This window comes from Bombina bombina, unplaced genomic scaffold (genome assembly GCF_027579735.1).
Source record: "Bombina bombina isolate aBomBom1 unplaced genomic scaffold, aBomBom1.pri scaffold_799, whole genome shotgun sequence".
Taxonomy (NCBI): domain Eukaryota; kingdom Metazoa; phylum Chordata; class Amphibia; order Anura; family Bombinatoridae; genus Bombina; species Bombina bombina.
This window is the reverse complement of record NW_026512934.1, coordinates 73,973-101,632: the sequence shown is the minus strand read 5'-3', so window position 1 is coordinate 101,632 and position 27,660 is coordinate 73,973. Positions and strand designations below refer to the sequence as shown.

The 27,660-nt window shown below is 39.1% G+C and overlaps 1 protein-coding gene across 1 annotated transcript in view; it reads left to right on the top strand.

Moving 5' to 3' along the window:
* The window catches only part of LOC128644608 (dynein axonemal heavy chain 6-like), a gene marked incomplete at its 5' end in the record, with an annotated part of 93,388 nt that overhangs the window by 57,501 nt on the left and 8,227 nt on the right, over positions 1-27,660 (top strand). Inside the window, 5 exon segments of the mRNA XM_053697153.1 lie at positions 4,142-4,263; positions 11,764-11,893; positions 18,524-18,651; positions 22,046-22,231; positions 22,704-22,776. Coding sequence (XP_053553128.1) covers positions 4,142-4,263; positions 11,764-11,893; positions 18,524-18,651; positions 22,046-22,231; positions 22,704-22,776 — 639 coding nt within the window.

Sequence of the window (27,660 nt, the reverse complement as noted above, 5' to 3'; positions counted from 1 at the left end):
TCTTTTCTTTCATGATTCAGATAGAGCATAGAATTTTAAACAACTTTCCAGTTTACTTCTGTTATCAAATTTTCTTTGTTTTCTTGTTATTAAATATTCAAGGAATGTCTATAACTGTTATTTGTATTTTGTAACTTATCTCCCCATTTTCATCAGTTACATGGAAGTAATTAATGTTAGTACTTTAGTACTATTTTCTTATAGTGATCAAGTAGAAGCTTGTCTTTTTTGAGTGCTCAGTACTTTCCCACCTGGGTGCTAAGCTGATTGGAAAGGTTAGGCGATTAGCTTTCCAACGGTGGGTCTTGGGGGTCTGTAGCTGCTTAGATGTCTGAGATACAGGCTTCTAAGCAGCATGCCCCCTTTCCCTATACTTATTGTGATTTTTTTATAAAGTTGTGCGGTGATGTCATCACGTCATTGCACGTGACATCTCCGCACAAAACGTGAAGCCCCGGTCGCCGATGTAGGAGTGGGTGGGAGCATCTAGATCTTCCTCAAGGGAGAGTGCTAGCGACAGCTCAGAGCCGTCGTTAGCACTCAAGGAGTTAAAATATGTTTATATTTTACTTTAAGTTACAATTTTTGCAAGGTCAAACTGTTGTAATCTAAGTAAACAAAGCAGCAGCATAATTATAATGGTGTCCTAATGCACCCCTACAATATCTTTGCTCTCATAATAAGCAAAATGGCAGCTGATTGCAGTGACGTGTGGTGAGGTCAGAGACTGGTGAGGCAGTTGCTATGATATGCCCAAACAAGCCCATATATGAACCCAATAGATGTAGATTAAATATACAAATAATTTAACAGGTTGCACAAGGGCAATTAGCATTATTTACAACACAGAGGAATGAACAAGAGAAAAAGTTGACAGTACCTCAGCACTCAAAGAATTGCTGCTATAAGAGAACAACAAAAATATCTGTGATCTGGTCAAGGCCAGACACTGGATATAAAATAAAACATAACTTTTACTTATATGCTGATAAAATGGTAATGTGTACCACATAGAATATATGTAATGACAAACATTTAAAACTTAGAGTAAAAGTAATATGTACTGTTTGTGTGAGACTCGAAGGATCAATTATAGACAGGGATAAGTTGTCTCCACATAGCCCAGCTCAGAACTAGCAAAAATGCACGGCGTTGTCTGTGCGTGTGAGACCGCTATTTGAGAATTTATGGGATTATATATTTGTCATTAATTGTCAGGCTTTTGCCGTTCCATTATTGAGTCTTATACCACTTAGTTCAGCTCTGACTTTTTAGTGCCAGTATTGCATAGCACAGTATAATTGTTGTTGGGGTCAATCCCCTTTTTGTAGATAGCTTCACTGCAATCCGTGCATTTTTGCTAGTTCTGAGCTGGGCTATGTGGAGACAACTTCTCCCTGTCTATAATCAGCCCCCCTGCAATAAAATGATGCCCACAGCCATATATAATGCCCCCAGCCCACCTGCAATAAATGATTCCCCCAGCTCCCCCTGCAATAAAATGATGCCCCCAGCCATAAATGATGCCCCCAGTCCCCCTGCAAAAAATGATTCCTTAAGCCCTCCTGCAATAAAAGGATGCCCCCAGCCATAAATTATGCCCCAGTCCCCCTGCAATAAATGATGCCCCCAGCCCCCCTGTAACAAGTTATGCCCCCAGCCCCCAGCAATAAATGATTCTCCCAGCCCCCCTGCAATAAAACGATGCCCCCAGACATAAATGATGCCCCCTGCAATAAAATGATGCCCCCAGCCCTGCTGCAATAAAATGATGCTCCCAGCCCCCCTGTAATAAATTAAGCCCCAGCAATAAATGAATCCCCCAGCCTACCTGCAATAAAATGATGCCCCCAGTCCCCCTGCAATAAATGATTCCCCCAGCCCCCTTGCAATAAAATGATGCCCCCAGCCATAAATTATGCCCCCAGCCCCACTGCAATAAATGATGCCCCCAGCTCTGCTGCAATAAAATGAAGCTCCCAGCCCCCTGTAATAAATTATGCCCCAGGCCTCAGCAATAAATGATTCCCCCAGCCCCCCTGCAATGAAATGATGCACCCAGCCATAAATGATGCCCCCAGCCCCCTGCAATAAATGATGCCCCCAGCCCCCCTGCAATAGAATGATGCTCCCAGCCCCCCTGTAATAAATGATGCCCCTAGCCCTCCTGGTCATATCCCGCCCGCCGCACCAGTCCCACCCACTGACTGAAGTCACTCACTGTCAGAGACTGGGACCGCTGATTGACTGAGGGGGCAGGCAGGACTCCCGAGGCTGCTATAGACCAGCCTCTATAGGGAGCGGTATGGGCCGCGAAGAGGAGACATTAAAGCTTATTCGCCACTGGGTGGCACTCTAGCGGCCCATACGAACAAATACAATCATATTGCGCAACGGAAGGGCTCACAGCCTCTACCTACTTTTGCAATGTGTATGTATTTGAGAATACATTTTTGGACACGCAAAATTATTCAGAATAGGATAGCTGTGTGGGTGGCGGGGGGTGGGTGGTCACCAATAACTACAATTTTTTTTTTTTTTTTTTTTTTTTATCATTAAAATGTATTAAATGGTTTAATTACACACATAGGACAGGTGAGGCGCTGCCTAACCTGCCTCCTATGACAGCACGTCACTGGCTGATTGGCTGTATTACTCCAAACCTACAATGAAAACATGAGAGGGGCAGAGACAATCTTGCGAAAGTAGTAAGTTCAATTAAAATAAATGCAACATTTTAACATACAACTTTTTTTTTCTTTCAAAATGCCTTTAGTTGTTCCCTAAAATGAATTACAAGTTAGTTAATCACTTCCATGTCCCTTTAGTTCCAAGTACAATATGGTAATTAAATGGACTTGAACATTTATTTCATGATTCAGATAGAGCATGGGATTTTAAACACATTTCCAATTTGCTTCTATTATCAAATTTGCTTAATTCTCTTGGTATCCTTAGTTGAAAAGCATACCCAGGTAGGCAATGCATTACTGGGAGCTAGCTGGCTGCAGATAAATGCCTCTTTTAATTTTTTTAACAGATGTATTCAGCTAGCTCCCAGTAGTGTATAGCTGTTCCTTCAACAAAGGATACCAAGTGAATGAAGCACATTTTATAATAGAAGATCATTAGAAAGTTGTTTAAATTGAATCATAAACAAATTGGATTTCATGTTCTTTAGTATTGTGAACAAAGTTAAAACTTTTTTTATAAACATGAATCTTAAAGGGACATGCAATCCATTATTTTTCTTTCAGGGTTCAGATAGAGCATACCATTTGAAACAATTTTCCAATTCAATTTTCAAATTTTCTTTATTCTATTAATATCCTTTGTTGAAGCCAAAGACAAGAAGCATTTGTGTGCAACCACCAATCACCAGCTAGCTCCCAGTAATACATAGTTGCACTTGAGCCTACCTAGGTATGATCTTCAACAAAGGATACTAAGAGAATGAAGCAAATTACATAGTCAAAGTAATTTGGAAAGTTGTTTAAAATGACATGCTCTATCTGAATCACGAAAGAAACATTTTGGGTTTCATGTCCCTTTAAACTTACTTTTCTCCGCTGATCTTACTTAATAAATTAATCATTTTTGTAGACACCATTTCACATACCTCTGAAGATGAAGTTTGAATTTCTCAAGCAGTAATACCACACATTAAATTGTACTCTGAATTATTAAACACCTAACTGGTTACATCTCCAAATTGCTTTCGTAATGCATATAACTAAAATGCCTACTTGAGTAAAATGTACTCAAAATACCTAGTCATTTAAAATGCATTATTCATACTGGTCAAGTAAATGTACTGAATTACAAGTGTTACAGCTGAATGGTATAACATTCAGAAATGCAAAACAGCAGAAGTTAATGTTTTCTATAATACCATTCTCTGAATTCTGGGTCACATGTATTATAGATATAGAAGAAAAAAATTGAGCAGCCATAATAATTCCATTCCTTTATTTCTCCAATATGTGAAAAGCAATTTCATTACAGAAAATATTACCTAACAGGCTTACAATTTAACAGAACTTCAGCAGACTTGATTTTATTTTGCTTTTATACACGGTTTGCGCAATTACCAATGAACTATGTATTTCTCTTTTTTTTTTTTTTTCCAAACGCAATTTAGGTATATACTTCAGTCCAGATGCTGAGAAACTGCAATATTACAAAGACTATATTGAAAACCTGCCCTTGACCGATGACCCAGAAATCTTTGGAATGCATGAAAATGCCAATTTAGCTTTCCAGGTTTGTGAGTTTATATACGCTTGCTGTATTTAAATTGTGCAAGACACAAATTTGCTACATTGCTTCAAGGGAAAAAAAACCCAGATTTAATCATAATAGTCTGTTAAACACAGATAATAGGCAGTAGCTTCTGTTGTATATCTAACCACTCTTAAAATATTTCACTGCTAATGTGCAGATTTTCATTATTGTGTTAGTTTAGTTTAGTATTGTGGAGGTTTTTATTATCAATCCAAATTCATTTGCACAGCAGGATACATTAATTTGCTCAAAGGGATTTTACATATCAAAATTACTTGGCTTTATTTAGAAGCTTACCTACATTTACTGAACCTGCACACCTCGTCTCCTCTTGAATTTTGGTTTGGATAATATTTATTACAAACCAATCTAGCTGCCTCTATATCTAAATGATGTACTAAAGGGCAAATTGATCAAATTGCATTCACTGCTTTTGGAACATTGTGGTGCTCATTCAGGGCGATTAGCAGGTTCTGCTTTTTGCTAAATTGGTTGATCGGGCTCAGTGGTTGGAATTGCACAAGAGAGCTTTTTTGCAATCTTTAATATTTTCTACAAGAGATGCTGCATTGCAAATGAGATTTCAGGTGAACAGGTTCTCTGCTTGAGGACTTGTTCATCTACAGTTTGATAAATGTCCCTGTTATCTATCTGGTTGCTTCAGGGTGAACTCCTGCAATGAACTGCTCTGTTTCTGACAGAACTGGTTACCTTCCTATATAATGTCTCAGATCATGAGATGTTAGTTTGGAGTCCTAAATTATGAGATTTTAGATTGGATATAATGGTTTAAGTCTGTTAGATTTTAATTGAGAGAGGAATTTCATATCATAAGATTTTAGTTTGGAGATGATGATTTAAGACTCAGATTATGAGATCATTAGATGCTTGTTAGGAGATAATGCTTTAAAGGGGCATGAAACCCCAAAATGTTCTTTTATGATTTAGGTAGAACATACAATTTTAAACAACTTTCCAGTTAACTTCTATTATCAAATTTGCTTAATTCTCTTGGTATCTTTTGTTGAAGGAGCAGCAATGCACTACTGGTTTCTAACTGAACACATGAGTGAGCCAATGACAATCAGTAAATATATGCAGCCACCAATCAGCAGCTTGAACCTAGGTTCTTTGCTGCTCCTGAGCTTTTCTAGATAATTCTTTTAGCAAAGGATAACAAGAGAAGGAAGCAAATTTAATAATAGAAGTAATTATGACTTCACTGTCTTCTATTTCATATTATGATATTACAAAGGTTATGATTTGAAGGGACATTAAACCGCTGAGTACAACTCCAGTAGCAGTGTTACTACTCACCATGTTAGTTTTTCTCCTCCTGTACCTGCAGCTCTCTTTAACCCCTTCGCTACTGCGAATTCCAGAGAAAAACTTGCCCAAAATACAGGAGACTTTTTCGCATTTTTGCTATCACTCTATTTAAAAAGAAATAGAGCCTTGTTTTTTGTTTTTATTTACGTGTCAAAACTATATCTTTTTTTAAGTACACAACCCAAGGTATTGAACGAGGCCTATTTTGGTATATTTCATGCCACCATTTAGCCACAAAATGCGATCATATAAAAAAACAAAACTTTTTTCTGCAATTATGACAGAACTGATAGTAAATGCTTCTCTGAGATTCATAAATAGCAGACATTATGGCTTTCTCATTGTTTTTTGATAATTAGAAGGCTGCTAATTGCAGCTACGCACCACACTTCTGAAATTCTCGGCAGTGAAGGGGTTAATTAGTTAGTAAGGGTAATAGTATTGCAACATAAGGAGTAGCCTCCCACATGACACCTCCCACCTCTCTGATCTCTCCCAAACAGCTCCCCCCCCCCACATTCTTTACCACCATCTTAGTTACTGGTAGACAGTTTGCTACTATTTTTTAGTTAATTTATTTTATTTATTTTCTATTTTCTGCAGTTTAGGATCCCCCCCTGGCACCCTACTCTCCTTGATCCCTCCCACATAGCTCACACACACACAATGGTCTCCGCCACCTTAGGTACTGGCAGCTGTCTGCCAGTATCTAGTTTATGGCTATTATTTCATTTTTTGCATTGCTTTATTTCTTTCTGTAGTGTAGGTGTCCTCCCACCCTCTCTTACATCCCCCCTTTCCTTAGTGTAGCATCCCCTCACTCTCACCCGTCTCCCATCTTCCCTCCCACACTGCCAGCCTGCACCAACGCAATCTGCCTTCATATGGTAACAGAGCACTTATCGTGCTCCATATATGGCAGATGCTGGAAGCCCACAAGCAGAATGTTTTGTTTTTCACTTGATAACGAGACTACTTGGGCTTCCAATATGTCGAGCATAAACCTACATTACACAGTAAAATGGGCTGTGTACCGCATGACGCAGATCTATATCTGAATGGCGCCAGGGGTTAAGGCCATTTTCTTATTTTAACCCATTACAGAATCCATTTGGTAAAGCTCTGGATTTTATACTGGGCACCGACATCTTGTAGCTCTCTGATTGTTACATCCTGTGATAGGAGAAGCATCTGCTTTTCGACAGCTGTACCTGTCACTTCAATGTGGCTCACATATTAGAAGTGTTACATTTTTGCAGTTTGTTTGCACAGTTTAGAAGTTGCATAACAAATATAATCTCCAAGATGGTGGCGCCCAGTGTGAGAGCTGCAGGTACGGAAGGAAAAATAATAACATGGTGAGTAGTAACCATTCTATTGTAGTTGTACTCAGCAGTTTAATGTCCCTTTAAGTTCCAAATCATGAGACATTAAGGGGTAGATTTATGAAGCAGCGTATGCTGCTGTTTACATGCAAGCTTTCTGGTTTGCCTGAAACATGAGTTAAGAAGCAGCAGTCATAAGGCCGCTGCTCCTTAACTTGTCCGCTACCTCTGAGGTGGCGGACTGAAATCATCCCAATCCGATATGATCAGGATTATTGACACCCCCTGCTAGCGGCTAATTTCATTAAAAATACTTGTTCAATATTAAATGCATACAGCGTATGCTGTCGGCATTTAGTAATGTCAGACGGACATGCAGTAGCACCTTACCTGGATGATATCTTGGTACAGGCACCATCTTTTTGTCTAGTAGAAGAACATTCGGAGTCCCTTCTCAATCTTCTTCGATCTCATGGATGGAAGATAAACTTGGAAAAGAGTTCTCTTACTCCAAGTACAAGGGTGAATTACCTGGAAACAATAATAGACTCCATATCCATGAGAATATTCCTCACAGATCAGAGATGTTTCAAGCTAACTTATGCATGTCTTGCCCTCCAGGCCTCCTTGAAACCCTCAGTGGCACAGTGTAGTGCTTCTTGAGACTGTCCTGGGAGATTGTGAATATGAACGCAAGTCTTTCCGGCTGGGAAGCCATTTGGGGTGCCAAGAAGGCACAATGTCTGTGGACTCAGGAGGAGTCCTCCCTTCCGATCAATATTTTGGAATTCCGGGCAATCTTCAATGCCTTAAAGGCTTGGCCCCTTCTGGGTTCGTCCCAGTTTATCAGATTCCAATCAGACAATATAACCTCGGTTGCCTACATCAACCATCAGGGGGGAACGAGTAGTTCCTTGGCGATAAGAGAAGTATCTCAGATACTAGAGTGGGTGGAGACTCACAGATGTACGCTGTTAGCGATCCACATTCCGGGTTTGGACAACTGGGAAGCGGACTTCCTCAGCAGGCAATCTTTTCACCCAGGGGAATGGTCTCTTCATCCCGAGGTGTTTGCAGAGATATGCAATGGGTGGGGGACGCCTGAGATAGATCTCATGGCATCCCGCCTCAATACTACGGAGGTACGGGTCAAAATCGAGGGATCCTCAGACGGAACTGACTCATATATATTTTTCCTCCATTACCGCTTCTCCCTCTTGTGGTGCCTCGCTTCAAGCAAGAGGGAGCATCAGTGATTCTGATTGCTCAGTTGTGGCTGTGAAGGACATGGTTTGCTGATCTGGTGAGGATGTCCTTATCTCCTCAGTGGAGGTTACCTTATCGCAGAGATCTGCTGATACAGGGTCCCTTCGTTCATCAAAATCTAGATTCTCTGAGGCTGACTGTGTGGAGATTGAATTTTTTGTCTTAGCCAAGAAAGGATTTTCTGAGAATGTTATCGACACTCTGGTTCAAGCTTGTAAGCCAGTTACTCGTCGTATCTACCATAAAGTGTGCAGGACTTACTTACTTGTAATGTTGTGAAGAGCGTGGCTTTTCCTGGCATAAGGTTAAGTTTGCCAGAATTTTAGCTTTTCTCCAGGATGGACTGGAGAAGGGTTTATCTACTAGTTCCCTAAAGGGACAGATATCGGCCCTGTCAGTGTTACTGCACAAAAAATTGGCAGAGCTTCCGAATGTGCAGTCCTTTGTTAAGGCTCTGTCTAAGATCAGACCTGTGTTTAGATCTGGGGCTCCATCTTGGAGTCTCAATCTTATTCTTAGTGTTTTGCAGCAGGCTCCATTTGAGCCTATGTATTCTGTTGACATTTAATTGTTATCTTGGAAGGTTATTTTTTTGTTAGCTATTGCCTCTGCATGCAGAGTTTCTGAGATTTCTGCTTTGCAATGTGACTCCCCTTATCTGTTTTTTCATGCTGATAAAGCGGATTTATGCACTAAACTAGGGTTCCTTCCTAAGTTGGTGTTGAATCATAACATTAAGCAAGAAATTGTTGTTTCTTCCTTTGCTTCACAATCTAGATGTGGTTCGTGCCTTGAAGTTCTATCTTCAGGCTACTAAAGAATTCAGACAATCTTTCTCTTTGTTTGTCATCTATCTGGGGAAGTGTAAGGGGCAGAAGGCTACTACGACTTCCCTATCTTTCTGGTTGAGGAGTGTCATCAACTTGGCTTATGAGACAGCGGGCCACAGCCTCCTGACAGCATAACGGCTCATTCCACTAGAGCACTGGCTTCCTCTTGGGCTTTTAAGAATGAAGCCTCACTGGATCATATTTGTAAGGCAGCTACCTGGTCCTCCTTTCAAACTTTTTCTAAATTTTACTAGTTTGATGTGTTTGCTTCGGCTGAAGCAGCTTTTGGGAGAAAAGTTTTGCAGGCTGTGGTGCCCTCACAATAGGGTTCGCCTCTTTTTTCTGTTCCCTCCCGTTATTCATTCAGTGTCCTCTGTAGCTTGGGTATAGTTTTCCCAACAGTAAGGAATGAAGTCCTGGAATCTCCCTACCTTATGGAAGGAAAACATAATTTATGCTTACCAGATAAATTCCTTTCCTTCATGGCAGGGAGAGTCCATGACCCCACCCGTAATTTATGTTTTTGCTGGGCGGCTCCCTTTTTATATTATTTCTTCTGGCACCTTTTATACCCTGATGTTTCTCCTACTTTTCCTTGTTCCCTCAGCAGAATGACTGGGGGATAGGGGAAATGGGAGGGATATTTAAGCCTTTGGCTGGGGTGTCTTTGCCTCCTCCTGGTGGCCAGGTGTTGTATTTCCCAACAGTAAGGAATGAAGTTGTGCACTCTCCCTGCCAGGAAGGAAAGGAATTTATCTGGTAAGCATAAATTATGTTATTCTGTATTTAAATTGGGATTAATACAAAATTGCCATTAAAAGGACATATAAAAGAGCAGTCAACACCTTGAGCTTTTTATATAAAATGTTTTGTTACATGTAGTAAAACAACCTAACAATATACTATTCATTTTGCCCCATTTTCATGTAATTTAGCTTTGACAATTGTGGAAGTGTACACTCCAGACTTCTTAAGGCTAACCCTGCTATATATATATAGAAGCACTTTCTACAAACATAATGATATTAACAAGGTGTTTAATGTCATTGTAACTGAAAATTGAATTCCCCATAAAATGTTTAATTATGAAAAAATAATTGCAATAAACATTCATTATGTATTTTGTTTGATTTTTCTGTAATTTAAATCTGCAAACTTTCCATGGCTCTCAGAGAGGCTGGAGGGCCTTCCCTGGAATTAAGTGACCTGCCCTTCATACATGCTGCACAGTGATTGCTTGATAAGTGGCAAAGCTTACTTATATCTTATATTATGTCCTTTATTAGTCACAGCAAAGAGCATAAGATAAAAAAAACTGTTCTAAAGAGCAAAAATTATAATCTAATACTTTTTTTCTACACTATCCAGTTGTATTAATTTTCTTGTTGTTAAGAAAACATATATGAGTCTCCTGGACTCATATTGGTTGTTAATACCAGTTACCACTTTTACTTATTGGGAAATTTATATTTCAGATAAGCCACTAGGACCTCAGCCTTAAAGAGACAGTCTAGTAGAAAAGAGATGAATATAAGACGTTCAAATAAGATCACAGCTGTGTGACTGGGTTTTTATAGGGGCGCATTTTTATGCGTCCTAAGTCCAAACACTAGCTCTTTTAGTGAAGAGCCAAAAACATGATTGTTGGTGCAGGAAATAGCCTAACAAAGTGCTATTGTGATTGTGTTCAAATTAAAAAGTGGCCTTTTTTAGCCAGACAAAGAGCCGAAAAGGCCTTAGCTGATACATTGTCATCGACCACCATATTGTTTATTTTTTTGTCCCGGGAATTTGCTATTTTTATGTAAATGTCCCCTGAAAGAACATTCCCTTACAGATCAGAACCTTACAGAGATCTAATCTTGAAGTAAAGCAGCGATCAGAAGAGACAATCAACATTTGATGATTAGCATTTATTTATTATTATTATTATCGTTTGTGATCTATGCATCAGATTATTTGTAATGGTCAAGCTATAGTGTTTTACCATTTGCAAAAATACATAAAGGTGTCAATCAGAAAAACTTTAGAAAAACTAATCTAATGATTTTCTGCAGAAAACCACCATTAATGTCTACCAGGATTTGTGTAGATCCTTTGATATGTATTATGATCAACTTCAAAATCTGAAGAAAAAAAAATAGAGCTACAATCTTACAATTTCCAGTAGCTCATAAATCTTAACAAATACTATGTGTCATAACTGATTTATAAATTATAAAACATCCCTTTCAAACAGTTTTTTTAACATATAGATGCTTAAAGGGATAGAAAACCCCAACATTTTCTTTCATGATTTGGATAGAACATACAATTTTAAACAACTTTCCAATTTACTTTTAATATCAAATTTGCTTCATTCTCTTGTTATCCTTTGCTGAAAGAACAGCATTGCACTACTGGGAGCAAGCTGACACATCTAGTTAGCCAATCACAAGAAAGAAATGTGTGCAGGCACCAATCAGCAGCTAGCTCCCACTAGGGTATGATATGTGCATATTCTTTTTCAACAAGGGATGACAAGAGAACGAAGCACATTTGAAAATAGAAGTGAATTTAAAAGTGTCTTAAAATGACTTGCTCTGTCTAAATCGTGCACGTTTAATTTTGACTTTCCTATCCCTTTAAAAAACGTTCACAGAGAAAATGCAGCTATCCAGTTATACTGGCAAATAATGCTGTTGTGGTATAATAAATGCAATTAAAATAATACTAAATATATTTTGCAGCGTAAGGAAACAAGCACTTTAATTAATACAATATTGGATGTCCAACCAAGGTCTGCAGCCCGGGGCTCTGGAAAAAGCAATGATGAAATAGTCAGCGAACTGGCAACTTCTATCTTGTCAAAGCTACCAGGTAACACTTTTGTATGTGAATAAAAATATGAGAATACTAGGCGATAAGCCTGCCCAGAGGGTAGTCTATGTTTAAAATATACAAACCCCCAAGCTAATTTTACTAAAAATAAAAACAAAGCTATCCAAAATAAAAAATGTAAACCTGAACTAATACCCCTATAAAAATAAAAAACCCACCCAAAATAAAAACACCCCCTAATCTAATACTAAACTACCAATAGCCCTTAAAATGGCCTTTTGTAGGGCATTGCCCTAAGTTAAACAGCTCTTTCTTTTACAAGATTTGACGAGTCCACGTATTTCATCCTTACTTATGGGATATCGCCTCCTGGTCAGCAGGAGGAGGCAAAGAGCTCCACAGCAGAGCTGTATCAATAGCTCCTCCCCTCCCCCAACCCAGTCATTCTCTTTGCCTGTGTTAGTGATAGGAAGAGGTAAAGTGAGGTGTTAGTTTAGATTCTTCAATCAAGAGTTTTTTTTATTTTCAAATGGTGCCAAAGTGTACTATTTTATTATAGGGCAGCATCTGGAGTGATAGCCTTTTAGGCTATGGGAACTAGTGGAGTTTTAGCTTCACTGCGCCTCCCACGCTTATTCTGCTTCTATGTGTATGGTCTTAGAGAATGTTAACTAAGACCCTTCTACTTTCACTGTTCCTCAGCATGGAGGTAAGTGCAGTTTTTTTATTCTGGGCACAAAAATATCTCTGATTAACTGTACTGGCACTATGCTATTGGGGACTAGAATTGAGGTCTCCCTTTAACAGATAGTGAAATGACCCAGACACTCTGGCAGTTTACTAACCCAGAAGCACTGGGATATGAGTACAAAAAAACGATATAGTTTGTTTATTCAGACACTCTGGCATTGTGTTATGACCTAGAGGAGCTTGGAGATAACGTGTGGGGACGTTTTATAACCAGACACTCTGGCATTTATTATGAGCCTTGAAGCACTGGGACATACTGTGTGGGGTTGCTCTAGATTGGGCTGGCTGACGCTGGGGACAGTTCAAAAGAAAATATGTTTTTGTTATGTTCCGGTACATGGCGGTATTATGATTCTAAGTCTGCATTATGGTTGACTGGTGGTTTACGTCCATGAAGGGCGGGGTTTACTGCTTTGCGCGCTTTGACAGCGCAGATACTGTGGCGGTCCCGGTTGACAGCATCTCATCTCGGCTCCTAAGTCTGCTTGGGTGACATTTACAAGCGACTTTAGGTGCGCCGGGTTTGGAGTGTTCAGTCTGGTCGCGGGAGCAGTTAGGAGCCGCAGCGGAGCTGCGGCGAGGTGACGGAGTTATTTTCTAAATTATACCAGTGTGTTATTTTTCAACAGCCAGCGTACAGGAACTGTGAACTTATACAGAGCAGTGTTCTTTTCCTTAAAGGTACAGTATTCAGCATATATTTTGATTGTAAGCTGATTTTACACTCAATATATACTCTCTAAGTTGCCAGTACTACAGGGCAAACGTAGTAGAAAAGAGAATGTTCAAAGAAATGAAAACAGCATCAGTCTGTGAGGAGGTGCATGTACCCAGGTCCTGCCAATGACCTCAAATAATATCAAATCCACAAGTAGAACAGCACCATTTGTGCTGTTCTACTTGTGGATTTGGTAGTAGAAAAGAGACCCAGGTGGTCCATGCGACTTCTTATTCCTTGATGGTGATCTCTGATGTTCCCTTACAGGACTCTGAAAGAGATCATTTCTGACATTACGGGAGGTAAGGGTCACCTCCTCCCTCAGAATAAGACATCTAAACAAAGGAGACAGAGTTATTTTTGTTCCTTTTGAAATTTCAAGGGAGTCCCTTCTTCCTCTTCCGCTAAACAGGAAGAGAACTTCGCACAAGCCAAGCCCGTCTGGAGACCCAACCAGGCTTGGAACAAGGGTAAACAACCCAAGAAGCCCGCTACTGCCCCCAAAACAGCATGAAGGGGTGGCCCCCGATCTGGGACCGGATCTAGTAGGGGGCAGACTTTCTCTCTTTGTCCAGGCTTGGATAAGAGATGTTCAGGATACCTGGACACTAGAAATCGTGTACCAAAGGTATCAACTGGAGTTAAAAAATTCCCTCCCAAGGGGAAGGTTTCTTCTTTCACGATTGTCTGTAGACCAGATAAAAAGAGAGGCATTTTTATGTTGTGTAAAAGACCTCTCCACTATGGGAGTAATTTGTCCCATTCCAAAACAGGAACGGGGGCAGGGGTTTTACTCAAACCTTTTTGTGGTTCCCAAAAAAGAGGGAACGTTCCAACCTATTTTAGATCTCAAGAGTCTGAACAAGTTTCTCAGAGTTCCATCCTTCAAGATGGAGACTATTCGGAAAATTCTTCCATTGATCCAGGAGGGTCAATATATGACTACCGTGGACTTAAAGGATGCATAACTTCATATTCCTATCCACAAATATCATCACCAGTTCCTAAGGTTTGCCTTTCTGGACAAACATTTTCAGTTCGTGGCTCTTCCCTTCGGGCTGGCCACGGCACCCAGGATCTTCATGAAGGTTCTAGGGTCTCTGCTGGCGGTTCTCAGACTGCGGGGCATTGCGGTGGCGCCTTATCTGGACGATATTCTGATCCAGGCGTCGTCTTATCAATTGACAAAGTCTCATACCGACATGGTTCTGTCCTTTCTAAGGACTCACGGGTGGAAGGTGAATCTAGAAAAGAGTTCACTAATTCCACAGACAAGGGTTCCTTTCCTGGGAACTCTAATAAACTCTATATCCATGAAAATCTTTTTGACGGAAGTCAGAAAGTTAAAGATTTTGAATACATGCCGAGCCCTTCAGTCCAATCCTCGGCCATCAGTGGCTCAGTGCATGGAGGTAATTGGATTGATGGTGGTGGCAATGGACATCATTCTGTTTGCTCGTTTTCATCTCAGACCTCTACAACAGAGCATGCTCAGACAGTGGAATGGAGATTATGCAAATTTGTCTCCTCAGATAGATCTGGATCAGGAGATAAGAGACTCTCTTCTTTGGTGGTTGTCGCTGGAATTGGATCTGATGGTGTCTCATCAGAATGCCAAGTTTCCAAGATATGGATTCAGGTCCAGGGATCCTCAGGCCGAACTGATAGATGCCTTGGCAGTGCCTTGGTTGTTCAACCTAGCTTATGTGTTCCCTCCGTTTGCTCTTCTTCCCCGGGTGATTGCACGGATCAAACAGGAGAGGGCTTCAGTGATTCTAATCGCTCCTGCGTGGCCTCGCAGGACTTGGTATGCCGACCTGGTGGACATGTCCTCTCTGCCGCCGTGGAAGCTTCCATTGAGGCAGGACCTTTTCATTCAGGGACCCTTCCATCATCTGAATCTAATTTCTCTGCAGTTGACTGCTTGGAGATTGAACACTTGATTTTATCTAAGCGGGGGGTTCTCTGATGCGGTCATTGATACTTTAATTCAGGCTCGTAAGCCTGTTACCAGAAAAATTTACCATAATATATGGCGTAAATATCTTTATTGGTGCGAATCCAAGGGCTACTCATGGAGTAGGGTTAGGATTCCCAGGATTTTAGCTTTTCTCCAAGGAGGATTGGAGAAAGGATTGTCAGCAAGTTCCTTAAAGGGACAGATTTCTGCTTTGTCTATTTTGCTACACAAGCGTCTGGCAGATGTTCCAGATGTTCAATCTTTTTGTCAGGCCCTGGCTAGAATCCGGCCTGTGTTTAGACCAATTGCTCCTCCTTGGAGTTTGAATTTAGTTCTTAATGTTCTTCAAGGGGTTCCGTTTGAACCCATGCATTCCATAGTTATTAAGTTATTATCTTGGAAAGTTTTATTTTTGTTTGCTATTTCTTCTGCTTGCAGAGTTTCTGAGCTTTCGACATTACAATGTGACTCTCCGTATCTTATTTTCCATTCTGATAAGGTAGTGTTACGTACCAAACCTGGTTTTCTTCCTAAGGTTGTTTCTAACAAAAATATTAATCAGGAAATTGTTGTTCCTTCCTTGTGTCCTAACCCCTCCTCTAAGAAGGAGCGTCTGTTACATAATTTGGACGTAGTCCGTGCCTTGAAGTTCTACTTGCAGGCAACTAAGGAATTTTGTCAAACATCTTCGTTATTTTGTTATTTTTTCTGGGAAATATAGGGGTCAGAAAGCTACGGCTACCTCTCTTTCTTTTTGTTTGAAGATTATCATCTGTGTTGCATATGAGACTGCTGGACAGCAGCCTCCAGAACGAATTATGGCTCATTCTACTAGGGCTGTGGCTTCCTCATGGGCATTTAAAAATTATGCTTCTGTTGAACAGATTTGCAAGGCTGCAACTTGGTCGTCTCTTCACACTTTTTCCAAATTTTCCAAATTTGATACTTTTGCCTTGTCTGAGGCTGTTTTTGGGAGAAAAGTTCTTCAAGCAGTGGTGCCTTCCGTTTAGGTTCCTGTCTTGTCCCTCCCTTTCATCCGTGTATTATAGCTTTGGTAATGTATCCCATAAGTAAGGATGAAATCCGTGTACATTTAATTCTTTTACGAGTCCACGGCCCACCCTGTTATTTTTTCCGACAGGTTTTTATTTTTATTGAACTTCAGTCACCTCTGCTCCTTAGCTTTTCCTTTCTCTTCCTAACTTCGGTCGAATGACTGGGTTGGGGGGAGGGGAGGAGCTATTTATGCAGCTCTGCTGTAGAGCTCTTTGTCTCCTCCTGCTGACCAGGAGGAGATATCCCATAAGTATGGATGAAATCCGTGGACTCGTCATATCGTAAAAGAAATAAATTTATCAGGTAAGCATAAATTTCCTTTTTACTTAAAAAAAATTACCAATTACCTCCTAACAGTAAAACGCCCCAACCAACCAACCCCCCAAAATAAAAAACCTAAGACAAAAAAAAACTAAACTACCCATTGCCCCTAAAGGGGCATTTGTATGGGCTTTGCCCTTAAAAGGGCATTCAGCTCTTTTACTGCCCTTAAAAGAGCAATCTGCTCTTTTACAGTCTATTAAATCCCTAATCTTAAAAAAATAAATTAAAATAAAATTAAAAAAATCCTAAAGCCAAGCCCCAAATAGATACTCACCGTTCCTGAAGTCCGGCGGAGAAGATCTTCTTCTAGGCGGCTCCATCATCTTCTATCTTCATACTGTGCGTAGGCGGCACAAAGCGGAGGTACGGAGCGGTGGTGATCCTCAGCGGCGTGGAGGCTCCTCTTCATTCGATCTCTGACGTACACTAAAAATTAAATGGAAGTTACCGAAATCAATTTGGGGTACCTTGCATTCCTATTGGCTGAAATTTTGAAATCAGCCAATAGGATTAGAGCTACTAAAATCCTATTAGCTGTTCAAATCAGCCAATAAGATTTCAGCAGCTCTCGTCCTATTGGCTGATTTAAAAATTTCAGCCAATAGAAATGCAAGGTACCCCAATAAATATGGGGTACCTTGCATTCAGTGTGCGACGGACGTTCACATGAAGAGGAGCCTCCACGTGACTGAGGACAGCCGCCGCTAAAGACCGCCGCTGAGGATCCATGCATCAGGAAAGACAGCTCCACACCTCCACTCCGCGCCACCTTCACTTCGGATAAAGATAGAAGATGATGGAGCCGCCTGGAAGAAGCCCTTCTCCGCCAGACTTCAGGAACGTTGAGTACCTATTTGGGGCTTAGTTTTAGGATTTTTTTTATTTTTATTTATTTTTTTAAGATTAGGGATTTAATAGACTGTAAAAGAGCAGATTGTTCTTTTAAGGGCAGTAAAAGAGCTGAATGCCCTTTTAAGGGCAAAGCCCATACAAATGCCCCTTAGTTTTAGGATTTTTGGGGGGATTTTTATGGGATTTAATGCCCATACAAATGCCCCTTTAGGGGCAATGGGTAGTTTAGGTTTTTTTAGTGTTAGGTTTTATTATTTCGTGGGTTTTGGTGGGTGGGGGTTTTTTACTGTTAGGGGGGTATTTTTTAAACATAAAAGAGTTGTTTAACTTAGGGAAATGCCCTACAAAAGGCCTTTTTAAGGGCTATGGGTAGTTTAGTTTAGAATAGGGGGTGCCTTTATTATGGGGGGGCTTTTTTATTTTCATACTGATTAGGCAGGAGGGGCATGTGGCCTGTCTGTACGAACAGAGGCAGGGAGCAGTTAATTTTACTTTTTTACTCTCATTTGGGGTACTTACTCACTAGAAGCGCCACTGGGCCAGTCCAACCCATAAGAGAATACAGATCAGCACCACCCAACAGGGCTCTTCCCTCCAAAACACAGCCAGAGCTTCAGAAAATGTTAGTGGTATGTGTATGTATAATTATAATGTTGCGCGTGAATGAATGCCATTGTAAATTAATATGTATATATTTTATATATATATATAAAACAGGTAAGGGACGGCACTCACTGGTCTTTTTTAAAATGTACTTTTATTGAAAAAAGCGTGATGTTTCGAACACACACTACCCTTCCTTAGACAAGGAAGTGTGTCCCTGAAACGTCACGCTTTTTTCAATAAAAGTACACTTTAAAAAAGACCAATGAGTGCCGTCCCTTACCTGTTACATTCAACCGTTGGCACCCTGGCAGTTGCTACTATGGTGAGAGTGCTCTTTTTTGGAACTTTATATATATATATATATATATATATATATATAATAAAATATAACTTTATATTACAGAAAAACTAGACATGGATGCCGCATCAGAAGCACTGTTTACTAAAGACTCCAATGGACGGGTTAACTCTTTAACAACTGTACTTGGACAAGAAGTAGACAGGTTTAATAAACTCATTGAAGTAGTCAAAGTAAGTGATATCCTCTTATTATTTGTCTTGTATTTGATTTTATTATTTCATATATTTTAAAGGGACATGAAAGTCAAAATGAAACTCTTATGGTTCGGACAGAGCATGTTATTGTAAGGCACTTTTAAATTTACTTCTGTTGTAAAATACATCTAAAAATGTGTTTGTTTCACTTTCACTCAGGGAGGCTTAGGTTAATACTTTAAGGCTGTTTATGTGAGCTTTTGTTTACTTTTCCCTCCCTCACTAAGCTTCTGTGGTGTCACATGGTTTTAAAAGGTAGATTATCAGTTTTGCATCAACAATCATGATAGGCAAATCATTCTTTGCAATAGTAACCAAGCTGAATCAGTCCTAAACCACCTTAAGGGAATACAGGAAGACAGGCTACCCCCAGTCTGTACATGTGCAAACAAAGTTTGTGCTTTATATGAATATTAGTTTGGGATTGGTTAGCAATGGTTCTTTTGTTCTGGGGGACAGTGACATCAGTGAAACGAATACACATAAAACAATATACTCATTTGACAAAATAAAGCTGCAGTTTGCATTGCAAAATTATTCTTATATATGATGGTTTATAATCATGTAGTTTACAATATGTGTTTAGTGTCCCTTTAAGTCATAGTAATTGCCCCATTCATACACTTGATAGTACTGATACAATATTCATTTAGAAGACTACAAAAGTGCACTGGCGGATTAGATAGATTGACAGGCATAGCTACAGACGTTGTTACATACAGATAGATAGATACAGATCGAGATTGATCGATTGATCAAGATAGATAGATAGATCTATAGATAGATAGATAGATAGATGGATAGGTTTGATTAGTGAAAATAATAAAGATTAGTGCTATACTTAGCAAAATGTACTTTCTATTGTATTTTTTAAAACATATTCTTAAAATATTTTTTCTTTGTGATGTGAGAAAATGCAATAAAAAATTTGCATCAGCGTATAATAGGTGGGTTAAAAAATAACAGCAAATATGTTTACTTGGTAACTGATAGTGCAAGCTGTTTATGTGGTTTCCTTTTGCTATTTGGGAAAACTGATTCCATAATTGTGTCCTATTTATAGATGTTTTAGTGCAAAGTTTATATGGCCGCTAATGTACACAAATATAAATGTAGCATGCATTAATAACTCAGTTTTATTTTTGGTATATTTAATTTTAGTATAACCTCATAATAATAGTTATTCTTATATACTCTACTTTTACATTTTTACATTTTGCATGTTTTAAAGTTGATTGTAGTAATATATTTAGTACCTAACAGTATCTCTTCCATTAAAATGTAACATAGTAACATAGTAGATAAGGTTGAAAAAAGACTGAAGTCCATCGAGTTCAACCTATACAAATCTAAAATACTTACAAAAAGCTCCAGTTAAGCTTAAATAACCCCATTAAAATGTGACCCATTTAATACTAGCAATCATATCCATGAATTTTGTTTATATACAGAAATTTATCCAGACTATTTTTAAATGTATCTATGGTATTGGCATTCACTACCTCCTTTGGTAATGAGTTCCACAATTTTATTGCTCTTACAGTGAAAAAACGTTTCCGTTGCAGGAGATTAAATCTCCTTTCCTCCAACCTTAAATTATGACCTCTTGTCAGAAACAATTTTCTTGGAATAAAAAGAGCTTCTGCCATCTCTGTATATGGGCCTTGAATATATTTATATAAAGTAATCATGTCACCTCTCAAGCGCCTTTTTTCTAAAGAGAACAGACCCAGTTTGGCTAGCCTCTCCTCATAGGTTAATTTCTCCAATCCCCTTATTAGCTTTGTGGCCCTTCTCTGAACTTTTTCTAGTTCTGCAATATCTTTTTTAGCAATCGGTCCCCAGAACTGCACTCCAAACTCAAGGTGAGGTCTTACCAGGGCTTTATATAATGACAGAATTATGCTTTCCTCCCTTGAATCAATGCCTCTTTTAATACATGCTAGTATCTTATTAGCCTTTGAAGCCGCTGCCCTGCATTGTGCACTCATCTTTAGCTTGTTATCTATTACTACTCCCAAATCCCTTTCCTCCTGTGTTTGGCTAAGTCTTGTCCCATTTAAAAAATACGTAGCCTGCTTATTTTTACTTCCAAAATGTAGAACCTTACATTTTTCCGTATTAAATCTCATTTTCCATTCACTTGCCCATAGTTCTAATTTTAGCAAATCCCTTTGTAAAGAGAGTTCGTCCTGCTCTGACCTAATGACCTTACTTAACTTAGTATCATCTGCAAAAATAGAGATGTCGCTATTTAATCCTTGCTCCAAGTCATTTATAAAAATATTAAAAAGAACAGGGCCCAGTACTGATCCCTGGGGGACGCCACTGATTACCTTTGTCCAATCTGAGTATGATCCATTTACTACTACTCGTTGCTCCCTATCTTTTATCCAGTTATTTATCCATGAGCTAACATTTTCAGCTATTCCCAGTCCCTTAATTTTGTGCATTAATCTCTCATGTGGCACTGTATCAAATGCCTTTGCAAAATCTAAGTATATCACATCAATGTGCTGCATTTCTCATACACTACCAGTAATTATATGCTACATTATGTTATTTAGCAAATAGCTTTATTAACACAGCAGAGCACAAACAAAACTGGTAGGCATCTCATTTTATTTAGAACACAAAGACTACAGGGCAGAAGGCTATTTTCCTCAGCAGTTTTATTTTTAAGTATCACAAACCAAAACTAATAGCTTTGTCCATAATAATTGATGCAAATGTAAATAGATAAAACCAACAAGTCAAGATGTTTGATCAGAAACAGCTTTGTGAGCTTTGCAAAGAACACATTTGCGAGGAAGGAGCCTATAAATGGGTCAGTAATCTGTATGGCTGTCCATGAGGCTGTCCATGAGGGACATAACTCAGAATCAGGGACTGCCCCTCTCAAATAAGGGCAGTTGGGAGGTTTGCTTTTACGCTAAAATACCATGCTTTTGCTGTACAAGTGTTGCTTTTTCCACACTCCCTGAATCATGAAAATGAAATGGACATCTAATTGCAAGAGATTTATATTTTATTGCTATAAAATAACCATATCAGCCAAGTCTAAACAAATTAAGATCTTGTTTGTTGTAATTGTTTTCAATAGCCAAACTCCTCCCTCCATTGCCTCATTTGGCAGAGCCACCCCGGGCTCGAGTCAGCAGCTGACAAAGCTAGCCATGGTCATATTGTTTGTATAAAATACACTGTTTTGCAATTTTTGAATTGTTTATATATATATATATATATATATATATATATATTTGTTAGCTGTTTAAAGTGGTAAAACTAAATTAAAATAGGATTTTCTAGAATTAAATTTTTACTTTTTGTAAACATGAAACTAAATATTTGTATTCATCATTTCCAACAGAACTCACTGGAGACTCTCAATAAAGCAATTGCTGGTTTTGTGGTAATGTCTGAGGAGATGGAGAGAATATACAAAAGTTTTCTCAACAATCATGTGCCAACATTATGGGCGGATGCTGCTTATCCCTCACTGAAACCCTTGGGATCCTGGGTAAAAGATTTTATGTTGAGGACAGCTTTTATAGATGTAAGTATGCATCATTCTATATCAAGTTCACTTTTTAACCAATTGATATTGCTTAACTTTTTACTGGTTTTACAGTACATACAGTGTGTGTGTATAGGAAGGCACTCACGGGTCTTAAAAAACATTTCTTTATTATAAATCCATAAAATAAGGTCACAGGGTGGACAGTTTTGCTAGAAGTTAAGCCTTTATCAAGACCAGGTACACATTTTCTTACTAGCAACGTGTATTATGTGCACAAACCTACATCAGACATTTATACCATAAAAGGTGAGTAGCTATTCAGTATATGGTATAGAAAGTTTTGAGAGGGACAGTGGAGTGGAGTTACTAATCTGTGAGAATCTCGTAATATGCAGAGCAATTTGTTTATATATTAGGAATCATTATAAAATTGATAATAAGTCATCTTAATGACATATAAACAATTTTCTTTAAAAAAAAATATTTATTTTTGCATTTAATATTTTAGGCTTGGATTCGCAGAGGCCTACCAAAGTCATTCTGGATCTCTGGTTTCTTTTTCCCCCAAGGATTTCTCACAGGTAAATGTCTCAAAAGTATGTGTAATGCTTAAAGGGATATGAAACTCACATTTTTTTTTATTTCATGATTCAGATAGAGAATGTGATTTTAAACAACTTTCTAATTTACTTCTATTATCATTTTTTTGTTCTCTTGTTATCCTTTGTTGAAAAACAGGGACATAAGCTTAGGAGCCGGCACATTTTTGGAGCACTATATAGCTGCAGTTGTGCAAGAATGTTATCCATTTGCAAGAGCACTAGATGGCAGCTCTATTTTCTGCCATGTAGGGCTCCAGAGGCCTACCTAGGTATCTCTTCAAAGCAAAATATCATGGGAACAAAGCAAATTTTATAATACATTGCAAAGTTTTTTAGAATATTTGTGTTTCATATCCCTTTAAGCTTGAACAAGATAGTTTTATTTTATGTACAGCATTGCATCTTAGCTTCCGAACCTCATGTGTCTCTAACAGGCCAGATTTGAAGGATTTCCTTACCTTAACACATGGGAATCTGTATACATTATTGAAACACTCTGAATTATCTTTTTAACATTTAGGAAGACTTGCATAGGCGTGCAAAGCCTATTGCATTAGGGTGTGCACCCAAAAGAACAAACACACACACATATATTTATATAAATATATATATATATATATATATAAACACACACACACACATCAGGAGCTGAACATTTTTTTTTCACACCTCCCTGTAAACTAGATTTATGGGGCCCCCCGTTAAGACAAGCCTCAATTACATGAATGCAAGCATGGCGAGAAAGAGGGGCGGCGAGAGAGAGGGAGTGGGAGAGAGGGATAGGGAGGGGTGAATTCATGGAGAATGAGGAAGGGAGAGAGGGAGGGAAAGAGAGAGGGAGGGATAGATGAAAGGAAAGGGACAGAGGGAGGGAGACGATGGGATAAAGAGAGGATGGGAGGGAGAGAGGGAGAGAGAAAGAGTGAGGGAGAGGAAGGAAAGGAAAGATGAAGGGAGGAAGAGAGGGGGAGAGGGAGAAAGAGAGGTAGAGGAAGGAAGAGAGGGGAGAGTAAGGAAGGGAGAGAGAGGAAGGGAGAAAGAGAGAGGGAAAGAGAGAGAGAGGGGGGAGGGAGAGGGAGGGAGGAATGGAAAGGGAGGGAGGGAGGGACGGGGAGGGAGGGAGGGACGGGAAGAGGGAGCAACAATAACTTTAAAAATGTATTTCTCAAATGCATCTATAATATATTGCAAAAGCAGCAAACAAGAACACACGAGGGGGCCAACATAGTATATCTAAAGAGACAAAGATAAATATATTGAGCAACATAGGGGCACTTAACCCCACACAAACAAAACATAAGTATAAGCTCCCACCAGCTAATTCAAACTAGCAAACTAATTCATTTTTTTAAAATTTTATATATAAACAATAATAAATATTTTTTTATTTAGTTTGATAACTTTATTCAAGAAATATATATATATCACCACACCAGACCAGGCACTCCTAAGCACCTGCCACTGCCGTCGTCTCATGGCTCCCCAAGTGTTTTTCTGCTGCAGACATTGCAGGCACAGTTCCACCCATCCATCTAGAGAGAGTCCTGACACGGAACCCATTCTCTTAACTGCTCCTCTTACCACTCTTGCTGTGGGAAGTGGGTGGGGGGCATATTGTACGCTGCTCTTGACATCAATGTGATGTTCCTGCACACACTAAACAGCTCAGCGCATAATATGCACCTACATAAGCATAAATAAAACATTTTACTTTAGCATCAAGCAACAATCGTGTTATTTACATTATTGATGCTGTCTGCTAAAATAAAAGGCTGTATTTATACACTACTGGGGATCCAGTCACAAGTCAGTACACTTGCCAGACAGCGTGCCCTCTTATCTGCGCCCCCCTACCCCTGTATTGTTATTCCCCTTGTGCCCTCCTTGTCCCTTCCCCCTGTATGCCCTTTTTTCCTGACTGTGTCCCTGTATTGTTCCCCTGTGTCCTCCATAAAAACTGTGCCACGGTTAAAGCAGGAGGAAAGTTATGGTAAGTAGCCTGAGTGACACGCACCGTCACACAGTGTCCTACATCCTGGTTGTGCCCAATTCCCAGAGCTCAAACATTCTGTCACTATGTCCCTCACATGTCTAGATTCCTTGTGTACTTTTTGTTACACTATCATTGTACCATCCGTTTCATAGGGAGATCTTTCTGTTTTTACTGCCGGTGTCTTAAATTAATATGTCTACCATTGGAATTTCACTACCGCGTCACTTCCGGTGACGTGTAGTCAGCTGCTGGAGGGTTGTGGCGCTCTCTGCGCATGTTTAAGGCACAATAAACAGCGCTCACTGGAGGCCCAACCTCCTACAAACAGCTGTTTAAGGCAGAATAGCTGACAACTTACTTTAGAACACCGGTGTTCTAAAGTAAGTTGTCTACCGCGTAGGAATTACCGCCCGATCGCTCTCTGTCCTCTCCATAACACAGATTTTATTTTGCAATCATTTTGAAATAGTTTTTACTTGCTGTATTTAGTTCCTTTTTCGCCGTTCTATACCTTTATAGCAATATCTCAAATTAGTAAACGCTGTACCGTGCTGTATTTTTGTGTTTTCTGAATGATCATTTCCTAAAGCCTCCATTAGACATTGGTGGAAGCAAGAAGATAATTCATAACGAGGTAAAAACGACTGAGGATTATATTGGAGGCTTTAGGAAATGATCATTCAGAAAACACAAAAATACAGCACAGTACAGCGTTGACTAATTTGCGATATTGCTATAAAGGTATAGAACGGCAAAAAAAGAAATAAATACAGCAAGTAAAAACTATTTCAAAAGTATTGCAAAATAATATCTATGTTATGAAAAGAAGGACAGAACGATCAGGCGCCAATTCCTACGTGGTACACAACTTACTTTACAACACCGATGTTCTCAAGTAAGTTGTCAGCTATTCTGCCTTAAACAGCTGTTTGTAGGAGGTTGGGCCTCTAGCGCATGAGCAGTGAGTGCCACAAACCTCCAGCAGCTGATTAAAGTCACCGGAAGTGACGCGGTAATCACATTCCTATGCGGTAGACAACTAACTTTAGAACACCGGCCCACAGAGTGCCAGTGTTCTGTGAATTTTTGCTACCCGTCAAAATTTGCTACCCTCTCAGTGTGCATGCGTGCACTTACGTCACTGCATTCCACATATGTTGTAAAGCATGTATGGAATGCGGTGACATATGTGTGCGATCATGCACACTGAGAGTGGTAGCAAAATTCGATGGTAGATAGCAAATATCAAGTCTCTGTCTGCACATGCATGATGTGCGTGCCCTCCATATGTAAATAGAATTAACTAAACTGTTTCTCCAACAGTCATTTGCAGCTCCATATGTCATCACAATTAAATTTTACTCCTAAATTCATTATATGTACAGTTAATGAATTTAGGAGTAAACTTTAGTTGTGATGACATGTGGAGCTGCATATTACTGTTGTAGAAACTGTTTAGTTAATTTTATTTACATATTGAGGGCGCGCACAACACGCATGAGCTGATAAAGCGTCGATATCTGCTGCGAGGTGCATATTACTGTTGGAGAAACAGTTTAGTTAATTTTATTCACATATGGAGGGTGCACGCGGCGTGCATGAGCAGACAAAACACCAAGATTTGCTATCCACCCATCAAATTTTGCTTCCCCTCTCAGTGTGCATGAGCGCACATATACGTCACCGTATTCCACACATGCGGTACAGCAAAATTCAACAGATAGCAGAAATCGACAGAACACCAGGGGGGATTAGGGTGTGCCCAGGTACACCTGGCGCACCCTGTGCTTACGGCTATGAAGACTTGATTGACTTGTTGTGATAAACACTGATGTAGGGCACAGCAAAAATTAATTACTGTCCTCCATATATATATTGCTTGGAGTGTCAAATCATTAAGAATGTATATAAAACTTAACTGTGACCATATAGCAATATGAAATACCTTATGTATCACAGTTAAGTTTTATATACATTATTAATGATTTGACACTCCAAGCAATATATATATATATATATATTTTTACTTGCATTACTTGAATATTCCACATGTCCACATATTTTTTTTTAAAAAGGGGACACACGCAAATAACAAGGTTATACTTTCCAATGTTAACCTTGCTTTTGTCTTTTGTATTACATTTAAAAATTAAAAATAAAGAAAAAATAAATTTATCACTCTGGGCTGATGTTCGAAAACCTCTCTACTCAGGTGAGATGATCTAAAATGATCCTCCATCACTGCGAGATCCTTAGTGAAATTTTCAAAAGGCAGATTTTGCTTTACTTCTCCAAGGAGCGTTCCCTGCATTTCTGTATGTAAAGGAGATGCAAGCCCAGTGGAATATAGCTATGCATGACATCAGAGTTCTGCTGCATTTACACATTGTGCTTTGTATTTTATATTACTTTACACTTCAGATTAACTTTTTTTTTTGTTTGTTTTAAATTTTTTATTGAGGTTAAAAATAATACAAAGCAGAACCAAACTTGCCACATAATCAGAGTGACATTCAACAAGGAAGAATTACATAAAGTTAAAAGAAAATAAAGAGTGTACATTTCAACCTTAATGAAGTTCACACCTTTGAAAAGATTAGGTTGAGAACTAAAGATAATCTAGATACAGATTGCAGATACAGATTGCAGAACAGATTTCTCACATGTAGCGTTTCACTAGTGACAACCTAATACATAAACGAAACTCAGTTTTCCATATATGCATAGATTAACAACATATTACAAACAGTTAAGAAAAAGTATACATAGTTATAATGTAAAGAGATATACCAGCATCATTAGGCTATAACTTAAGACCAGAACCTCAGATATCCTTAGATGATGGGAATATAATAATGGTATGGGCAACC